The sequence below is a fragment of the Rhipicephalus sanguineus genome, chromosome 5 (assembly GCF_013339695.2).
Source record: "Rhipicephalus sanguineus isolate Rsan-2018 chromosome 5, BIME_Rsan_1.4, whole genome shotgun sequence".
NCBI classification, from domain to species: domain Eukaryota; kingdom Metazoa; phylum Arthropoda; class Arachnida; order Ixodida; family Ixodidae; genus Rhipicephalus; species Rhipicephalus sanguineus.
The window spans coordinates 77,696,676-77,717,379 of record NC_051180.1 but is presented as its reverse complement, the minus strand read 5'-3'; the positions used below and the strand labels follow the sequence as shown (position 1 = coordinate 77,717,379).

Below are 20,704 nucleotides of genomic sequence, written 5' to 3'. Positions count from 1 at the left end.
AAAGTAACAAAATGTAATATAACAAAGCGAAAATCCCGTGACTACCTTGTTTTTCAGAGTTCGTGTTTCTGTCCTTCGAAATTGGCACTGAGTGAGAGCGAATGCTCTTATTGGTGCCAGTTCCGCAACACAGGTGTAATCTCATACTTACTGGACACCTGACGGGTGTTGCCCCGACTGTCACATTCCAGAAATACTTTAATCAAAACTCTGTGGATGCGTTGTGCGTGCGCGGTAGAGTCGTACGTGTGCGGCCATCGTGGAGTTGCGGCTTCATTGCCTGAGAGGCAACGCTGTGTTCAAGGCCCAGCTATGTTGGGCGTCTACAGAAAGCTAACAGTAAGTGGAGAGTTTGATGACTCCGATGGGTCGCTTCCATTCAACCTGCAACACATCGCCGAAGAAGAGCTCGGAGAAACCCCTTCGAGGAGAAAACATGCTCTACGAAAGCTTCTAAGGATGGTGTCAGGTGAGGTACTTGGGAATGAGTTTCACTTTGGTAAATTTTGGTTAAACATTAGTGGTGTGTAATGTTGGACAAATCTTGCAAGAGCTTCAGGGACGTTAAATGTTTACTTTTCTGACTGCAACCTTGATTGAGAGCGCATATGCGTACCTAATCCAACACGATGTAGCATGTTGTATAACGCACCATAGCATGCAGCGACGGAAAATAATACTCTGCCACTCACTGCACCTCAAGGGAGATGTAGTATTGGACAATACTTACTTTGGGGTGACGTTAGTTTAAGAGCAGCAATTAAAGGCCATGAAGCCGTTACAAACGGTAATTCGTTAACATCATATCCGCCATACATTAGGTTGCGCAGCCTGCTTTGGCATGTTCACTTCATGAATGATTTCAGACGAGGGTGACCCACGTCGACACAGGTACTGTTCCAGTCGTTTAGGACACCATACTCGCATAGGCGAGCGCACGAGGGGGGCAGGGGGAGCGGCCACCTCCCTTAATCACCTGAAGGGGGACGCCGAGTCTGCGCCATACACTTGCTCAGTCGTACTTGTCTCGTCATTCTTTAAAGCGAAAGGTTTAAAGGCCATGCAGGTTTTTGATGATAATGGCAACCGAAGACAACTGAAGTTGCATTTCAAGAGCTGCTTGCTACTCATTCTTACTCGCAGAAAGCCGGGGACCAAATGCAGGCCGTTGTGGGAAGCATGTCATAGCTGAATTTTCATTTTTGAATCCACTGCGAAGCTTGTCTTATTTGAACTCGGCCAACGGAGAGGGTGGGGGGGGGGAACGCTGCGGTGAGACTTCGCCCCCCTTAATGGGGAATACTGCGCACGCCTATGTATACTTGCACAAATAGTCCTGAACTGAGGTGATGCTTGTTGTGGTACACAAGTTGGGCTGTGGCAGTCGGCGGCACAGTGACTGACAGCGTCTGATCTCCGTTTCTCTCATTCTATTCTATTGTCTTTTTACTTCCGTTAACCAACGTGATTCGGAATACCGAAATTATTATTTCGGTTAACCTCTCTTGCTTCCTTTCTCTCTTCTTCTGTCGCTCCGTTTCTCGCATTTTTCAACCTATATTTCATATTTTAGGTATTTTCATACGCTCTCCTGTCGCATAAGTATTCGTGAAATGCTCAACACAGTGCAGGTAGAATCCTCCAACCGTTAGCCTTATCTCACGTCGGGAATTCACGTTTGCACAGAGGAACCGGAACTCAACGCACGGATAGACAGCGACTTCCTTCTGCGTTTTCTTCGAGTGAGGAAGTACAACGTGGACGCTGCCATGCAGACTATTCGGAATTACTACAAGATTCGCACAACGTGTGGCCCAGTCTTCCGCGACTTTTTGCCGACAAAGATATCTTCGGCAGCGCGAGCATTGCTCACGGTTATGCCAGAAAAAGACGTCCATGGCCGCCGGATCTTTTTCGTCAACGTAGGTGAGCACAGCCGTTTCCTAAGAACCGCATGGGTAAAAGGAAGAGGCGCCCGCACATTTTGTTACTTTCCAGGAAAACGTACAGTCCCGCACGTATCAGTGACTTCAGCGCTCGTTTTCTTCTTTCTCTACCTCCCTCCCTCCTCTCTGCCTATTATTTCCACTCCTCACTTTCAATCACCCGGAGTAGGGTAACCAACCAGACTATTTTCTAGTTAACTAGTGCCCATCGTCTTTCTGTCCCCTTCCTCTTTTCTTCCAGGAAAAGAGATTGCCGCACACTTGGTTCGCTGCACAACGGGCTTTCGTTTTTCAGTGGGAATACAGCCACCGCACCCGGTGAGCGATGTACTGTGACAGAGAGCCCAGTTAATTTACTCTCGCGAGTTATTTAAGAAAGCCCTCACTTACGCAACACATACTACACGAGACACAAGTAGCTTGAATGAAGCAGGTTATGTGTCTGTTTTTATACATTGAAATGATGTATAAGAGAGATTGGTGCCTTTATGGCGGCACCAGCTACTGCTTTTCGCTTAGAAAATGAAACGTAAAATACAAAAGCAAGAAAGAAAAATGGGAATGAGACAAAATGTCACCCACATGAACACCCGATAAGCAAACACTGTACAATACAAAAGCACATGAATCACAAATGTTCAAGCACGAATCCAGGTAGGTAAAATAAATTCACGTGTGCACCTATCAAGTCAGATGCATCGTATGACTTGTCACACAAAGCAAAACACAGAAGAAAGAATCCAACCAGCTCCGCTTCGCGTACAGACATGAAACAGAGAAGCTGGTGGCATTCCTTTCGTCAGGCTAACGCATTTCTATGCTTTGCGAGTCTTTCAGATGTGTCGTATCACTTCTCTTTATTAAGCACTCTTTGTTAAGCTTTGATGTGGTAGTATATTTTTATTGTATCTCGACCATACCACTCTTACACACAGGTTTACAAAGAAGCCTTCGCTTAAGATGCTCCGACCTGTTGTATCACTGCTATTTATTGAACACTCTTTGTTAAAGGGGCCCTGCAACACTTTTGAGCCTGGTCAAAAAACGCTGCCGATCGGTAGTCGAGGCTCTCGAGAACACGGGAGCCGAATATTATTGCGCAGCACGCAGCCTGGGATTTAGAATTAATTCTCAATGTCCGCTAAAAAAATTGTGGGACCCTTAATCTAAACCCGTCCTCCCCTACCAATCGGCGCACTCGAAACTTGTAAAGAGAGCAACTGGCCGTTCATGCTTCCTTAGCGCCCTCCAAAAATCCTGTCCGCACAAATGTGAAGCCAGCTTCAATAACCAGGTGAGCCGCCTCAGGCACTCTGCGTATCCGTCGAACCTCTTCGTTTCGATTGCAGAATGCTTGCACAAAAGGACAAAAAGACAAGTGGTGCCACAAGCACGGACTGGCGGAGTACTGTGGTCATACCTTATGTGCATGCCATTTCGCACAATCTCCGAAAGATAGACCAAAAAGCCGGTGTTGATGTAGTGTTCTCGGCACCAGTGCGATTGTCAGGCCTGTGCAAAAAAGCGAATGCTGCAAAGAAGCACACGCACCCGTGCGAAACCAAGCACTGTAACCCCTACGTCACTTGCTCGGAAGATATTATCTATAAGATCCCATTGACCTGTAACAAGGTTTGCATTGGTCATACGGGCAGGTGCCTAAACACGCGGTTAACGGAACACAACCGTCCCTTTACGGCTAAGGATTCTGGACATTTGGCCTTTCATTGTAGGGATTGTGGTTGTGCTCTCCCTCTAACAGGTACGGAGGTTGTGCATAAGGAACGCAAGAAGGAAACAAGAGAAATACTCGAGGCAATGGAAATCGACAAATAGAAAGATAAACGTGTCAGTTGCCCCTCGGTATCGTTTTTTAAAAAAGCGCGCCGATACCTTGGTCTATAATCATATATTGTTTGCAACTGTTATCATAAATCACGCCATATCTGTGCATTTTTTGTGGTCTTGATCACGTTCACTGTTATCAGTGCGCATGTGCGTATTATTCTATATAAGGTGGATCTTTCATCAATAAAGCATCAGTTGCAGTACAGCGCTTGTATTTCTGTCATTTTATGTGTGCGTGAATTTGTCCTTTTGTGCGCTGCCTCATCAGCTATCATGGCTCACCAACTAGCACATCAGTACATATTAAGTAAAACCCTAAGCTTCGCCTTTAAGAATTGAACGCGATAGCGAAATCCGGCCGTTAGTGCGCACTTCACCCACTAAGTTCATACTTATTATCATAATAACATCTGGGGTTTAACGTCCCAAAACCACGATATGATTATGAGAGACGCCGTAGTGGAGGGCTCCGGAAATTTCGACCACCTGGGGTTTTTTAACGTGCACCTAAATCTAAGTACACGGGCCTCAAACATTTTCGCCTCCATCGAAACTTATTAATGTGTGTTGTTACACACACACACACACACACACACACACACACACACACACACACACACACACACACACACACACACACACACACACACACACACACACACACACACACACACACACACACACACACACACACACACACACACACACACACACACACACACGCGCGCGCGCGCGCGCGCGATGTATCTGTAGTAATGGTACAGGTTTTCGATCTAAAGCACTTCCCTGTGTTAGAACGGCTATAGTCGAGTCGAGACATGTTTCTCCCAATGCCTCACAGATGGCAGGATATTATGTAATGTTTGCTGTTTGCTTAATATGTTCTCCGCTAGATGGACATAGTTGTCCATTTTTGGAGCTTTTTGCAAGTTTGCGTGTGTTTGTTTTTAGCGGCAATGGGTGCACTATCCCGGCTTTTTTCGAAACATGGCGTCACACAAAAAACGTAGTTTCATGGCCTCGCCAATGCGCCTAAAAATCGCCGAACGGGCTCCTTTTCGTCGTGGGACCTGCCGAACAAAATGCTTTAAGGGAACTCCTTCCACAACATGGCATTTATGTAGTGTCTTTTTCCGAAGAAGTTAAAAGTAACATCGTGGCTTTGTGTTAGGACACCTGCTTGCCACGCAAACGGCCCGGGTTCGATCCTCAATGAGACCGAAGGTTTTTATTGTTTATTTTATTTGCACCGTTCTCGATTTTTCGGTTTTGACGATTTTTCGCTCACAAACGACGCCGTCACCGACGCCGACGGCGGACTTTCTTCGAAACGAGCTCTCTAACGCTACGCGTTAAAATCGCTTCCCCTTCTCTCGACAAATGAAGCTGTTTACTCAAAATCCCAGCGTCACTGACTCAAGTTCCACGCCATGGGCTAATTTGAACATGCGCGTTTGGTAGTTACTGCGGCCGCCGCGAGAGGCTGCCACTTGCCCGCGCGCGATCGCCGTGAAATTACGCCGCGCTTTCGAAGAAGAAAAAAAGGAAAGAAAGAAAAAGTGCTCAAGGTCACGAGGCGCGCGTGACGTACCGTCTTCCCCGTGCCATCCCACCCTGCTTAGTTTCCAGCGCTTTCGTCGGGGCGAGAGGAGAGAGAAAGCTATTACAGCGTGCGATAAATCTTTGTAACTCCACTCGTACTGGGCGGATTCTAAAAATTTTCGCGGTGGTCTATTCGTGAGGAAATAAACTACTTTAAAAGCCATTCCATGGCTACTTGTAAAAGTGTTGCAGGACTCCTTTAAGCTTTGAGGTGGTAGTTCAGCCACCACCTTATATAAACATAAAGTACCACGTGACAGTAGTGTGACTGTGGTAACGCGCACGCCATTTGTTGGGCTAACTGCCGCCTTCTTCCTTTTTTGGTGGAAGTTGTGTGTAGTGGGATTTACCCAATTTCGGGTGCCCATATGCGTTTATGATGATAGTTTCTGATAGGACGCACAGATTTCTGTGGTACGTACCCGTTTGTTGGGTTAAATGTTGCCTTCATTTTTAGTGGACCATTGGTGAGTAGTGGGATTGACCCAATGTCTGTGGTGCATACCCGTTTACGATGCCCACAAGCGTTACCACGGATCGCGGACATGAAAGGCTCGCCCAAGAACAGCTTTGCCGTTAAAATAATTACACGTTGCGTAAAGCACACAATCATACCATTATACAGTTTTCAGTACATAATAATTATGCCACTCATTTGACTTTTAGGATAAGCTTAAGCTTAATACTTCCATAAACATTTGTTTATTCAAGAAACTTTTTCGAGGTGACAAGCGCTCATTTCTGAAGGCTCGCTGTTGGCCATGGAACAAGTATTTTATTCATAGTGAAGGTTCTTCTATCTAAAGGTAACGGGTTCGCTCGCAGTTCATTTCGCGCTGAATCATATTTCGCGTACTCAAGTAGATGGCGCACATCTTCGTCTTGGTGGCCACAAGTACACTGTGAACTAGACGCCCAATTTATCCTGCATAGGAAGTATCGCGTAAATGCTGTACCAAGCCGTAGACGGCGCAATAAAGTTTCAAATTTTCCGTATTCGCTCACATTTGACGGAATTAGTAGTTTTATACAAGGGTCTATCAAACATAACACTGAATATTATGTTGTGCGTCAATTTTCACGTCATGTCGCACGCGCAAACACACACACACACACACACACACACACACACACACACACACACACACACACACACACACACACACACACACACACACACACACACACACACACACACACACACACACACACACACACACACACACACACACACACGCGCGCGCGCGCGCGCACACACACACACACACACACACACACACACACACACACACACACACACACACGCGCGCGCGCGCGCGCACACACACACACACACACACACACACACACACACACACACACACACACACACACACACACACACACACACACACACACACACACACACACACACACACACACACACACACACAGGCACGCGTTTCAGGCTTTCGTTAACTGCCACTAAGACTTTCGCCTTCGAGCTGTCATAGTGATAGTATAAGAGGGCCTCGGAAATTTTGGTGCTTATCACTGGCGTAGCCAGAAAATTTTTTCGGGAGGGGGAGAGGGGGGTTTCAACAATGTTTTATGTATGTTCGTGCGTGCGTTTGTATATGTGCCTCTATATATAAACATGCAAAATTGAAAAATTGCGTGGGAGGTTTGAACCCCCCTCTACCCCCTTGGCTACGCCAGTGCTGCTTATGTACTTCTGAAAGATCAGTTAGTCAGCAGTGCAGCTTTCTCCTATTCTGTAAGCAAACGCTGTTCTGATTCACGACTTGAACCTTAAATAACGTTGCGACTTCAGTTGTCATGTACACAGCCACGTCGAAAGTAACCATACTTAATTTGTATGTTTTACCATCTTCACTACTGCTTTTTTTGTCCATATGCTGGGAGTTGCTTTTTAGACGCATGAACATAATTTTTCTCCTTGATTCTTTATTGTTTTCTTGCTACTTTTCAGGAGGTTGGACACCTGAGATACCATTTTCCGAATTTCAGAAAGCTTTAACAATCTGCTTAGAACACTTGGCGTCTGACCCAGTGACCCAGACTTTAGGACTTGTGCTGCTGGTAGACTACAGCGGTTTCACCGTAGACAAGATGCTTTGCGTCAGCGTTGGCCTATTGAAGAAAGCTTTGGAATATTTTCAGGTAACCAACTTGAATCTGCATGCTTGCAATGCTGACGTAATACAACTCGAATCGCGCCTATGAGCTGCAATGCAAAAACAGGTAAAACACATTTTGTGGGGCTTAGAGGAAAACATATGGCAAAAATATGTTCATCTTACTGTGCAATGGAACGGTCATAATCATTAATAAACATATATGATTCGCAGTGCGCTTGCCATATGATTGAATTCTGCGGCCGATCAGTATATGATAAGCTAGGAAACTTCAGATAAAATTGGATCGTGAGAGCGCTCAGTGCAACACCTTGGGTGTCGCTTTAGAAACAGTGACAGGTGTTCCGTTAACTAACGACACGACATCAGCAGAACAATAATGACAATGATGAGGACGACAATAGGTGAGGCAAGAAAGCACGAGGAAGGATGAAAATCGCCGTTTTAGAGTAGGCTTTGCTGTTCTCTAACGAATTGCCGTAGGATGTCATACTGCGCATTCTAGTTCTGCTCCCATCCGACTTTGTCAGTAGCTGCAACAAGCCGCCTCTGAGGCTCCACGTGCCAATGTCACGCTATGATTATGAGGCGCGTTGCAGTGGGCCACAGCGGATTAATTTTGAGCTTGAACTTATCAGCTAGACGCCAAGTCACCACGGCGTGTGAGTTGGGAAAAACGCTATCGCATTCTCGTGACATGAGACGAAGTCTGGTGAGACGGGCTCCTCGACATACAGCAATGACAGTACAGGACGACGAGCTGCAATCTTTCGTCAGAGGGCTGTGATTTATCAACTGAACACGCGTTACTTTTTGACATGCACATTTCATTCAGCTACATGTACCTAACAACGCATGTCAAAGAAGCAAGTCATGCGCATGCATCTATAGTTCGGCTCTCATCCTTGTCTCAGACTACAATACTGACAGTATCAAGTAACGATGAGCACACCGTATCATTTCAGGACTGCATGCCCATGCGACTGAAGGCGGCGCACATACTGAACCAGTCGTACACATTTGACTTCCTTTACATGATCGTCAAGCCTGTTATTAAAAGGAAGCTGTCCGAAAGGGTAAGCAGAGTTTTCTTTGTCATTGCAATATTTTGCGCATTACTACCGATGCGTCAATATAATAGTTGTTGGTGTTTAACATCCCAAAACCACGATATGGGTATGAGGGACGCCGTAGGGGAGGGCTCCGGAAATTTCGACCACCTGGGGCTTTTTAACGTGCACCTTAATCTAAGTACACGGGCCTCAAGCATTCTCGCTTTCATCGGAAATGCATCTGCAGCGGCCGCTGCAGATGCAAGCACTAGACCACCGTGGCGGATCATGCGCCACTGTAAAGTGCATGCATTCGGTAAACGTCAAAACTTTTGCGTTTCAATACACGTTCGCTACAAGGCTGTAGCGTAAAAAAATGTGTCGGGGACGCCTAATCTCGCTTCGCTCTGCATAAAATTGAGCTCTACGGCTATGGCTGTAATAAATACATATTGTAGTTACATATGAGCGTGTGCACGCAGCTTGACAGCGATAGGCATGGTCAGGGTTGCCCGCAGATCAAGATATTTGACGAAAAACGTCATGGTGGTAAGAATTTGAACATTATTATTAGCGATGGTTGTTAGTAGTATAATCATAATAACAATCTGAAGGTAAAGCAATAAACTCCTCATTACGGCGCGCGCGTAACCTATGCGGACTTGTCACATAAGAAATAGAAGTGCAGATGTTCGTACTGAATATTGCCTGAGCTGCGACACGTACTTGGCCCCTGTGCCATGGCTGCCTGTGCGTATGGCGTGACAAAGTTTAATGCCTGAAATATGAAAGCGCAGAAGAAAAAAATTTCTTTTTCATTTTTCAGCTTTAAATAGCAACCTTAACTTAAATCAGCAGTTGTATTATCCAAAATGCAACTTTAATGCATACTTTTAGGTATGTCGCGAATTCGCGACAACCGGCACTTAAGCCAGTAGTAGCTCAATATGTTCAGTGCAACGCAAGTATGACATCGCCGCATCAATGAAGCGGATCTCTTCACGGCGACGTAACTTGGCGTCGTCATTGTTGTTAAATGCAAGTTTGGCTTTATTGCCTCCTACCAATCACGTGACATAGTGACGGCCACCATGTGTGCCCTAGTATGTGCCCAGTATGGCCGACTTCTTGGGAGCCGACAGAATGACATGAAGGTGGCGGCACCGAGAAATAGATCTAGCTCAGCACGAGACAGACCTAGTCCTTTGTTCGGATTTTTTCTGCGTCGCAAACAGATTGCTCTGCTGAACGATGTGTTCCGTGAAGGTGTCATAAAAAATTCCTTGAAATATTGAATAGGAGCTCGGACAGTGTCACATTGAGGATGAGCGGTTTTCCAGTGTGGCATTTCCCTCTGTTCTCGACAGTCCTTTTTCTTCCACCGCACTGCATGTTTTAGAGAGGCACTAGCTTGGCTGGTCTACCACATCTTCGTCTTCATCCTCACTGCTCGATGAAGACACTCGTGCTTGTGCCTGAGGATCGACATCGACATTGTCGTCTTCGCTGTCATTGAGACAGCTGTCGTCACTTTTATCTTCAGGTGGCAAGCGCGTGCAAAGCCTTCTGCCTTTTTTTCCCCATAAAATGAGCAGAAGTCCATCATGAACTTGTCATACCGGCAGTCATCGTTCACTGACTCAAATGCCGGATGTCGCGAATTCGCAACATACCACAGAAGCGAGGATCGCGCAGGAAATAACGTACATCAAAACAACGAGTGCGCTCTGTCCTATCTCTCTTCTTTTCTGAAACGCTTTGCGCACAAAGAGCGTATTTTCCGACTATTAGAAGCTACACCGACGCGCATACTAAATGACAAGGCTGGGTTTACTCGTCAACAAGAAATCTTTTTAAACAAAGTTATGGCTAACTCTGCATACACACCACACATACTAGACAAATGGCAGCAAGCTACCCGACCTTCGAGTGAAAATATTTCTACGCGATGCACACACTGTCAGAGGCTGTGCCGAGCAGATTTAGAACATCTCATTTGGACATGCGCAGCTTTCTCAAAAGGCAGACGCCACATTGAACACCTGCTGCACGCCGACATGACAGCTCTACGTAACTTAATAAAGTCTGACCATGAAGCCCAAAAAGCTCTCGCAACATACGGTAGTCAAAGTGGCCTGTTTCGAGTGGTGTAGGAGAGGTCGACTGATTCGTGCGAGGACGTGACGTGAAAATGTTCATCAGCCTTTAATCCCCTTACCCCTTTCCCACCTTATCCCCAACAGCGACCAAGAGTCGTCCTTTTATTTCAATAAAGGTCACATTCATTCATTCCTTTTAGAACGTGACATGTCGTGTGCAACCTCTTGTAGGCGTGCACATAAAAATTTTATAGGAGATAGAACTTACGTCCGTCGGGCAGAAAACAACGAAGTGAGAACTGTTGCACGTGCTTCGCGCTCTCCGGCAACTGATACACAACACTGGGTTCCAGCTTGCAATACCTTACATGCAATGGCGCTCGATGTCTCGTGCTGAAAGCTACGTTCGCCGCCAATACGTGACAGCCGCCGGTGAAGGCATCAACGCGTTTCGTGTGTTACTTAATCGACGTCTTTCGGTATGTCGCGAATTCACGACAACCGGCAGTAAAGGGTTAATACGATTTTGACTGTCCTTTAGTTACCAGTCTAATAAGCTTATTTTTTATTATATTTTTCTTGTGGCGTGTACTGGTTTGGATTCAGCACGTTTTGTTTCAGCGGGCGCGGCACTTTGTATATTGATCTATTTCTGACTGCACCCACCTGGATTTCCGTTCAAGGGTAGCATGCAAACCACCCCGAGCTTTTTTAAGAAGCTCTCTTTTTTCCTGCCTCAATATATGGTAAACGGGTGCATCATTGCGTGAATTTTCTTTGTAATAATGTTCGTTTAGCGCAATATTTTTTTCTAGTTCTACAGTGTCACAAGTGAAGTGCGCACTGGGCGCTACGCTGGGAGAGTTCTCAGACTAATCGTGTCGTTAATTCTTCTTGTCTCCCTTTCTTTTGCACGAAAAGTTTCTCTTATACGGTGAAAACTATGAAAAACTGCACGAAGAAATCCCTCCCAGTGTCCTGCCCGAAAAATATGGAGGTACGGCACCACCACTCGACTGCAAGGCATTTTGGAGGCAACTAGACGCGGAAGAAGAGCTTTTTGCTGCCGACAATCAGTACGGCTACGCCAGAACGACAGTCAAATACGAATTTCCCACAGAAACTGAAATGCTGCAAGAACTCACCTTTCTGTAAACAGTGAAATGAAATAAAACAAATTTTAATTACGTTTCAGGTTTTACACCTCTCTAGTGCCTAGTGCTTGGACATCCTAAATAATAAAGATCTGGTAAAAATTAAAAAGGCGAGAACAATGAAAATATCAACAGGAACAAAAGACACATGAACGCAAGCGGCCGGCGCACAAGTGCTTCTGTATGGGCACAGCCACAGTGCCCCGCATCATTTAGTAGGTGTCTGTACCATAAACGCTGACTGTGTTGAAATACTAACAAATCGCGCTTTTGGTGCCCAGGCTACATCAAGTGTTCGGTGGCGTTATGAAAGTACTACATTCACGGGGTACGCCACGAGGCCTAGCTCTCAGGAATGGTACCCCAGACACAATTGCACACATCCTCGCCAATGCCTTTGTTGGCAGACCCCCCCCCCCCCTAGGAGCAGCGGATCTCAGGTTCCCGGAACAACAGGCAAGGTGCTGTGCGAGAAATAAAAGCGCTATTGGCGTCATTAACGGAGAGTGGCTTCACCTCAAGGATCTAGAACCAGCAACTGTGCAGCATCGTGGAATTGGTTAGCAGTACGCGCAGGACATGTATGCATATCGCACGTGTCACATAATTAACATTACATTGTATAATCGTCATTCGCTCTCACTCTCTTTTATTCCTCTATTCTCTTTCCCCTTCGCATAGTAGCAGTCAAGAGTCGGAGCTTCTCGAGCCGCCCTCTCTGCTTTTATTGTGTTAAAGTGTTCTCTCTCTCTCTTTCTCCTATTTCGGTCATTCTACCAGTGTTGATCACATCAAGCCGCAACCTTCGCAAATATTTCTGTTTCGCTGGGACGTTTGTGCTTGTAAGTTTTGTTTGCACGCGTCATTCTCTTCCGTCCGCCATCCTAATTTATTAACAGCGGAGTTGTTTAAGCTTGGCAAAACCCCGTCCGGCGTCAACAGAAAACTGTCATCATCATGAACGGCTTCAAAGTTTTAACAGCCATGGCACCTCGCGTCGCCTAGCAACGAGTTGGAGGAAGGAAAGTAGGAGCAGAAGGAGAAGAGAAATCGAAGGGAGGAGTAGAATAAATAAATAAAACAATATGAAATTCCGTGGCGCTCCCGCGTACCCGCGTACCCGTGTTCGCTCCCGCGTACCCGTGTTCCGAAGGCGAGCGTCGTAACCACTCAGCTATCCAGGCACGGTAGCACAACAGGCATTTCTGGGAACCATATGATTGCTTTTCTGCGGGCGAGAGAACGAGAAAAATATTGAGAGAAAGAGAAACATGCAGAGATAACGAAAGAAAAAGAAAGAAAAAGAGAAAAGAGATAGAAACAAAGGGAGCGAAAGAAAGCATTGCATAGCCTTGCATAAAATAGTATAGCAAGGAGGTGGAAAGGGAAAGTGAGGGTGAGGAGAGAGAGAGAGAGAAAGTTATAGAAAGAAAGCATAGCATAGCCATGTATTGTATAGTACTGGAGTCTCTCATAATCATATCGTGGTTTTGGGACGTTAAACCCCAGATGTTATTGTGTATAGTATTGGAGGAGAGAGTGTTTAGAGAGAGAGAAGGAAAGACATGAAAAGAAACAGAAAGAGAGAGAAAGAAAGCACAGCATAGCCATGCATAGTATACTGTAGCAAGGAGGTGGGAAAGGGAAGTGAGGTTGAAGAGGCGAAGGCCACCAGCTCTGCTGTTTCCTTAGTGTTCGCACCACGAGTGCGTATATATAGCTGTCCTAATCTTTATCAGTGGTGTCTGAATCAGCTTCACTGCCTCGACGGCTTTCACGGAGTGGCACTGGCTGCATTCTTTTTTTGTGGTATGATTAAGAGAACGCTGTCGGACAATGTTTTGTGCTGCCCATAGCATTGACGCGTGCGCGCGCTTCACAGCTGTCGCTGCAGGCCAACCTCTACTCGTCCACTGCTTCGTTTTCAATAATATTATCGATTAACCCGCGCACCGCAAACCTTGCCGGTGAAGTCAACGGCGAACGGTCGACGGTGCGCAACCCTGGCGCTACCTTTTAGCCACCGCAGAGAGACCTCCGCTCATGCAGTGTTCTGCTTCCTCAGTCTCTACTCTTCTCCTCAGCTTTCCTCCTCTCATTCTCTTCTCTACCGCTGTCGTTCATTCTCCGCTGCACTACGCGTTCGCTCTCTTGCGTATGCACCCGTGTCAATAGTTCGCTCGGTTATGCCGACAATACGAAACGCACGAACGGAAGTGTAAGATAACATACAGGTATTAAGCGAAACGAAAAGAAAGAAGGAAAACGCCTCGAAGAACGAAAATGAACACCAACGACCATACCGCAAAACAATCTCATTTTTGTAGAGTAGTAGAGTAGAGTAGAGCCTGGAAGCTGTGGCTCATACCCACACTTTTTGTCTTTTTGTCATTTTTGTCTTTTATAATTCTTGAGTTTCATAGTTGGCTTGCACGAAGCAACGTCCCTCTACCGCTGCACTACGCGTTCGCTCTCTTGCGTATTCACCCGTGTCAATAGTTCGCTCAGTTATGCCGACAATACGAAACGCACGAACGGAAGTGTAAGATAATATACAGGAATTAAGCGAAACGAAAAGAAAGAAGGAAAACGCCTCGAAGAACGAAAATGAACACCAACGACCATACCGCAAAACAATCTCATTTTTGTAGAGTAGTAGAGTAGAGTAGAGCCTGGAAGCTGTGGCTCATACCCACACTTTTTGTCTTTTTGTCATTTTTGTCTTTTATAATTCTTGAGTTTCATAGTTGGCTTGCACGAAGCAACGTCCCTCTACCGCTGCACTACGCGTTCGCTCTCTTGCGTATTCACCCGTGTCAATAGTTCGCTCAGTTATGCCGACAATACGAAACGCACGAACAGAAGCGTAAGATAATATACAGGAATTAAGCGAAACGAAAAGAAAGAAGGAAAACGCCTCGAAGAACGAAAATGAACACCAACGACCATACCGCAAAACAATCTCATTTTTGTAGAGTAGTAGAGTAGAGTAGAGCCTGGAAGCTGTGGCTCATACCCACACTTTTTGTCTTTTTGTCATTTTTGTCTTTTATAATTCTTGAGTTTCATAGTTGGCTTGCACGAAGCAACGTCCCTCTACCGCTGCACTACGCGTTCGCTCTCTTGCGTATTCACCCGTGTCAATAGTTCGCTCAGTTATGCCGACAATACGAAACGCACGAACGGAAGCGTAAGATAATATACAGGTATTAAGCGAAACGAAAAGAAAGAAGGAAAACGCCTCGAAGAACGAAAATGAACACCAACGACCATACCGCAAAACAATCTCATTTTTGTAGAGTAGTAGAGTAGAGTAGAGCCTGGAAGCTGTGGCTCATACCCACACTTTTTGTCTTTTTGTCATTTTTGTCTTTTAGAATTCTTGAGTTTCATAGTTGGCTTGCACGAAGCAACGTCCCTCTACCGCTATGACTGGTCACTCGGAGAGGAAAATTACAAGAACGAAAGTGAACGGAGAAAAATTTGGTTGTCATAATGCGGTTCAAGGTACTCATAAAAAAAAGAAAAGTAAAGCAGCCGTAAAGAAACAAACATCAACGATTATCATTTACCGAGATTTTTGTTTCAACAAAGTCTGATGGAGACAGCTCGCAGGCGCAACCAATATCTATGTCATCTGAAAACAAAACATCAGAGTCAGCCCTCGCTATACGCAACAGAAACAGGTGCGTCGCACATCAAAGGATATTGGCTTTGCTCAGGGGCGTAGCCAGAAATTTTTTTCGGGGGGGGGGGGGTTCAACCATACTTTATGTATGTTCGTGCGTGCGTTTGTATGTGTGCGTGTATATATACACATGCAAAATTGAAAAATTTCGGGGGGGGGGGTTTGAACCCCCCCAACCCCCCCCCTTGGCTACGCCCCTGGCTTTGCTCTGTTATGACAAACAGAATTGCTCACGTTCCGCACGCTATGGTGTCGCCTGCATCTACCCAATTCATGGCCCATCCCCACGACGTCAGGATTGAACTAACTAACCAACCAGATGATCTCGTAGGCAATGCGAGCTGGAAATAATAATAATAATAATAATAATAATAATAATAATAATAATAATAATAATAATAATAATAATAATAATAATAATAATAATAATAATAATACGTTCACGGTTTTACGCGCCAAAACCACGATATGATTATGAATCATGCCGTATAGTGCAGTGCTTCGGAGATCTCGACCATCTGGTCTTCTATAACGTGCTTTGGCATCGCACAGTACACGGGCCTCTAGCCGTTTGCCAAAAAATAAAAGAGATACAATAACAGGGAGGGGTAATTGTGTGGACGATTAGAATATGTTAGAATCAGGCCCATAGCCAAGAAGGTTTTAGGGGGGGGTGGCATTTGCTGCTGAAAACCTTGACTATTTGAGAAAAACACCTATTTTATTATTTATGTTTTGTAAAAACACATACTTCACGAAATTTTCGGGGGGTGGGGGGTGGGGGGCTACCCCCCCGGTTACGGGTCTGATTAGAATGCTCTGACACAAAAAACAAACAGCCTGCACGGAAGCTTTATGCGTTACCCTGAAACTTTTAGACATCGGTCATTTCGAATACGTTCAGAAATCCAAGTGACGTTTTTAAAGCTGTTTTTGATGAAAACGATTCGAAAGAGTGTTCGAAGACTCGTTTTTTCAACTAGGAGTGTTAGTCCATTCCGTAGGTCGGCGAAAAAATTGGAGCTCACCCTAACTCACTCAAGACATATATTTTGCTCTCAGGGTTCACTCGAACTCCGACTCACCAATATTTTCCTCAATCGGACTCACTCGGACTCAGATTCACCAAAAGTTTCCTCAACCGGACTCACTCGGACTCAAACTCACGAAAATATTCCTCACCTGGACTCACTAAGACTCACGGCCCGATCTGAGTCTGTGTGAGTCAACTGATGAGTGTGTTTGCCGACATATAACGAACGCATTGTAGCATAGTGAAATTACGCAATGCGCACATGCCAGGTGCACGACAATTGAATGACTGTCAGTTAGCTGTCACATTCCAATGTACATGGTGTCAGTTAGCACCGAGTCCATTCGTCCTAGGTCAACTGTGGAGCGAACTCATTTCAGCGAAGCCGCCGATAAGAGGCTTCCTATACTAAAACCGAGGTCAGCAATGCATGCAATGCATTTCTAAACGATCCGAGGGAACAACCACGTTGTACGAGTATGCTGGGTGTGTACAGAAAAAAATCGGCAGACGACGTGTTCGATACGTCCGAGGAAGCACTTCCGTTCTGTCTGCAACGCGTCGCCGCCGAAGAACTTGGAGAGACGCCTTCGAAGAGAAAAGAGGCACTGGAGATACTGACGAAGCTCGTATCGGGTGAGATGAATTTTTTTGTGTATTTTTGGCTCGACTGGTGGCCGAAGGGTAAAAGAAGGACGTCTACCAAAAAGCGAAAGGGCACGAATCAGGCATTGAAGCAAAATTATTGACACTGCATCATGAGATACGTAAAATAAAAGCAAAATAATGTACCAATCAACAGTAGCCGAAGAGAGAAGTTCTTGGAGCCAATGTTTCAGCTAGCGGACCTGTCTTCGTTAAGCTCTGACAACGGTGCAAAAAATACGACGAGATTACAGTTCACATCGATTGAAGGCGTTCTTTAGGATTAGCTCTCTTTCGTGGGAAATTTCATGGGTAGATCGATAAAAATAGTACTACTAGTGTTATTCAGTGCATTAGCCTATTTTATATCTGTCCTGTGTTTGATGCAGAAGATTTGTTTAGATGTGGAAAGTACAAGTGACTGAGCTCGAAAAGAAAGCTTAGACTGCAACTTATAACAACCTGCCCTGTAATATGCCTCCTGAGTCGGTAGCGTAGTAGTTATCTCATGTAGTTCTCTTGACAAAACGGTTGCTCCAGCAATATATTTCGTTTGACCATCTTCGATCACTTCAAACCTGCATCTTCCTAGCGTCACATAGCGTCAGTAAGGGGATGATTGGGTGATTGAGTAACAGATTGGTTTGACTAGTGAGGGAACAGAAAACGAATGAGCGAGTGCCTGTTTTTCAACCTATTGGACATCTAATGCTTACAGAAGAGCCGGAACTAAACTCGAGGAGGGACGCAAGTTTTCTCCTCCGTTTCCTGCGTGTGAGAAAGTATGACGTGGATGCGGCTTTTCAAAGTATCAGGAACTACTACAGGAACCGCTCTGCGTCGGACTCCGTGTACCGCGAATTCCTTCCATCGAAGGTGCCTCTCGAGGCACGGAGGCTCTGTCTCGTTCTGCCGCAGCGAGACGTTCGTGGACACCCCATTATCTTCTGTCACGTGGGTAAGCTTACTTTGCGCATGCGCCTTGAGAACTTCACGTACCGACAGAGATCATGGACGCGGGAGCACATGGCGGAAGCGAGCGATTGGATAAGATCATTTCCAAAGACGTGGAAAAATATTCATCTACTTTCCAGGCACCGTGGCGTACTGCGACCACGTAAGATCAATTATGCTGTGCAAAATTAGTCTGAAAATGTGTTAATATTATACTGCAGAACGAAAATTAGGTACGGACAATCTGTGTTCTGTGCTGTGTAATCTTCTATGTCCCGTACCTAATTTTCGCGCGTCAGTTTACTATTACGAAGCAACTAGCCCAGCAACGAAAACACGCTTTCTTCGAAATTTGCTGCGATCTTTTGTGTGCTCAGCTGTGGTAGCCTAATTGTACGGACAGATACTCCATGTACCCAACTCAGGTCACTGGAATCCCGAAGAGGTCACTTACGCCACACTGCAGCGAGCGTTTACCATGTGTATGGAATATATAATTTCCGACCCAGTGGCGCAAACCCTAGGAGTCGTCATCATGGTGGATTATGAGGGCTTGACGACCGACAAAATATTGTCCATGAATCTCAGTCTCATCAAAAGACTACTTGAGTACTTCCAGGTAAGCCAGTCGAACCTTATTAGGGTGTTTGCAAATTAATAGGATGCTACGTCACTTTTCTTGCCTTCTGGGCACAGGCTTGGAACAGAACCACCATTTCGTGCAGAATTAGGAGACGAAATCAAATTACCTTAACGCCGTTGATATTTCGAAGAGTTAGTGCCTTAAACGAAATAATTGTTAGAGAGAGAGAGAGAGATACTTCCTGGGCGAGCTTAGCTCACTTCTGGTAGGGTTAGTCTGACGTGGCAGAAAGCGAAATAAAAAATCCACCGAGGTACCACAGAGGATACAGCGTTGCGCTGTTGAGCCCGAGGACAGGCATAGATCCCGGCAGATCGAGGTAAAATGTACGAACTCTCGTGTACGCAGGTTTAAGTACCCGTTAAAAAAACCCCGGCGGTAAAAAGTGATCCCGAGTCACACACTATACGGCCAACTTCATAATTATATCGTTGCTTTCGTACACAAAGCCACTACATTTTCTCTTTTCTTATTCTTTTATTCGTTCTAGTTCTTCTTTTTGTGTGTTTCTTCAATACTACTATCATGTTGTTGGGACAGCCAGCTCTAACGTAGCCTACCTTTCCATGTTTTTTGCCATATATGAATAAAAAAAAATAATGAAATGATGCCCTAGACCAACGATTCCGATTTAATAAATCTGAGAGAGAGTGACCATCTGTTGTATGCCTAATAACCGCGGCCTCTTTTATTCTTCGGAATCAGGACTGCATGCCAGCTCGTTTGAAAGCGGTGCACATCTTAAACGAATCGTATGCTTTTGACGTACTCTTCATGCTGGTAAAAGCCTTCATCAAATCGAAGATGGCTGGAAGGGTAAGCGCGACAACGAATTCTTCAATTAATACTTTCAAAGCTCCAGTAAGTCTTGGAACAACTGTTTAAGATGCTGCCAGAAAAACAGAAAGAAACATAAACCACAGTTCGAATGAAATTTACGGAGCTTTATGAATGCATGAATATATCGGCCATTTTACCAATTTAGACGGGGAGATATACAATTTTATGCGTTACTGAGAATTCTCATCTCACAGGGACGAACCTAACTGCTGTTCAATTTAATTTGCTTGTTGGCAGACTAGCTTTGTTTACACGTTAGTAGAGTACTTAATATTGTTTCTCAACGACATTATTTCGTACGTGTGCTCTTGAACTTCATGACATGGTTTTCTTCCCCTTGAGCTTCATAACAGGTCTTTCTTGCCCGATACCTCATTGGGTATGACGTTATTTTGCTCGACTCGATGTCATGGTTCCCAGCGACGGTGACGTAAGCTCTAGTTTTGACGCAGACGATACGAATGTAACGCGCATATACATAGCATTAGGTTCAACTTAATCAATCACAGCTGGCAAACATCAGTGCTGAACCCTGTACTATATCATCATGAGCCCTGCTCTACGCGGTTTGTCTCATAGCTACCGAACTGCATTCGAACGTTAAACCCTGTAAATCATGTGAGAACTCAACAGAAAAAATCCGTAAACAGGGGGTGGGTGCTCGAGCCGACGTTTCGACAAGTGGACTTGTCTTCTTCAAGGCTAGAACCGATTTCCTTAGCTATCGTGTGTATATGCTTCGTGCCCTCTCCACTACAAGGGAGAAGGGGAGGTCAACTGCCAGAGTGGGGGTGGGGGAGGGAGTGACCGCCGTGACGAACTGGGTGAGTCATAAGGAAGGCGAAAAAAAAGGAACAAAAAGCGGTGGGGGAGGGGGGGAGAGGGTAGAGTATACGTTTCGCTGAATGATTGTCAGTGGAAGCACGTGGCATTTTAACAACAGTAGGTTCGAAATTCCTAGAAGAAGGGCCTAACTCTCATTGGTTCTCGTTGTGTATGTACCATACCGAATAGATTCAAGAGCCCCCTTCAAAACTTTAATGCCTGCTGGCTGGAGTGTAT

General features: G+C 45.4%; 1 protein-coding gene across 1 annotated transcript in view; it reads left to right on the top strand.

Annotated features, from left to right (window-relative positions):
* The first annotated feature begins 259 nt into the window (after positions 1 to 259).
* Positions 260 to 20,704, top strand: part of LOC119394730 (uncharacterized) — a 37,187-nt gene continuing 16,742 nt past the window's right edge. The window contains exons 1-4 of the mRNA XM_049415968.1: positions 260 to 469; positions 1,687 to 1,926; positions 7,369 to 7,559; positions 8,500 to 8,610. Of these exons, the coding sequence (XP_049271925.1) occupies positions 313 to 469; positions 1,687 to 1,926; positions 7,369 to 7,559; positions 8,500 to 8,610 (699 nt within the window). The 5' untranslated portion in view covers positions 260 to 312. The remainder of the gene's footprint in view (positions 470 to 1,686; positions 1,927 to 7,368; positions 7,560 to 8,499; positions 8,611 to 20,704) is intronic.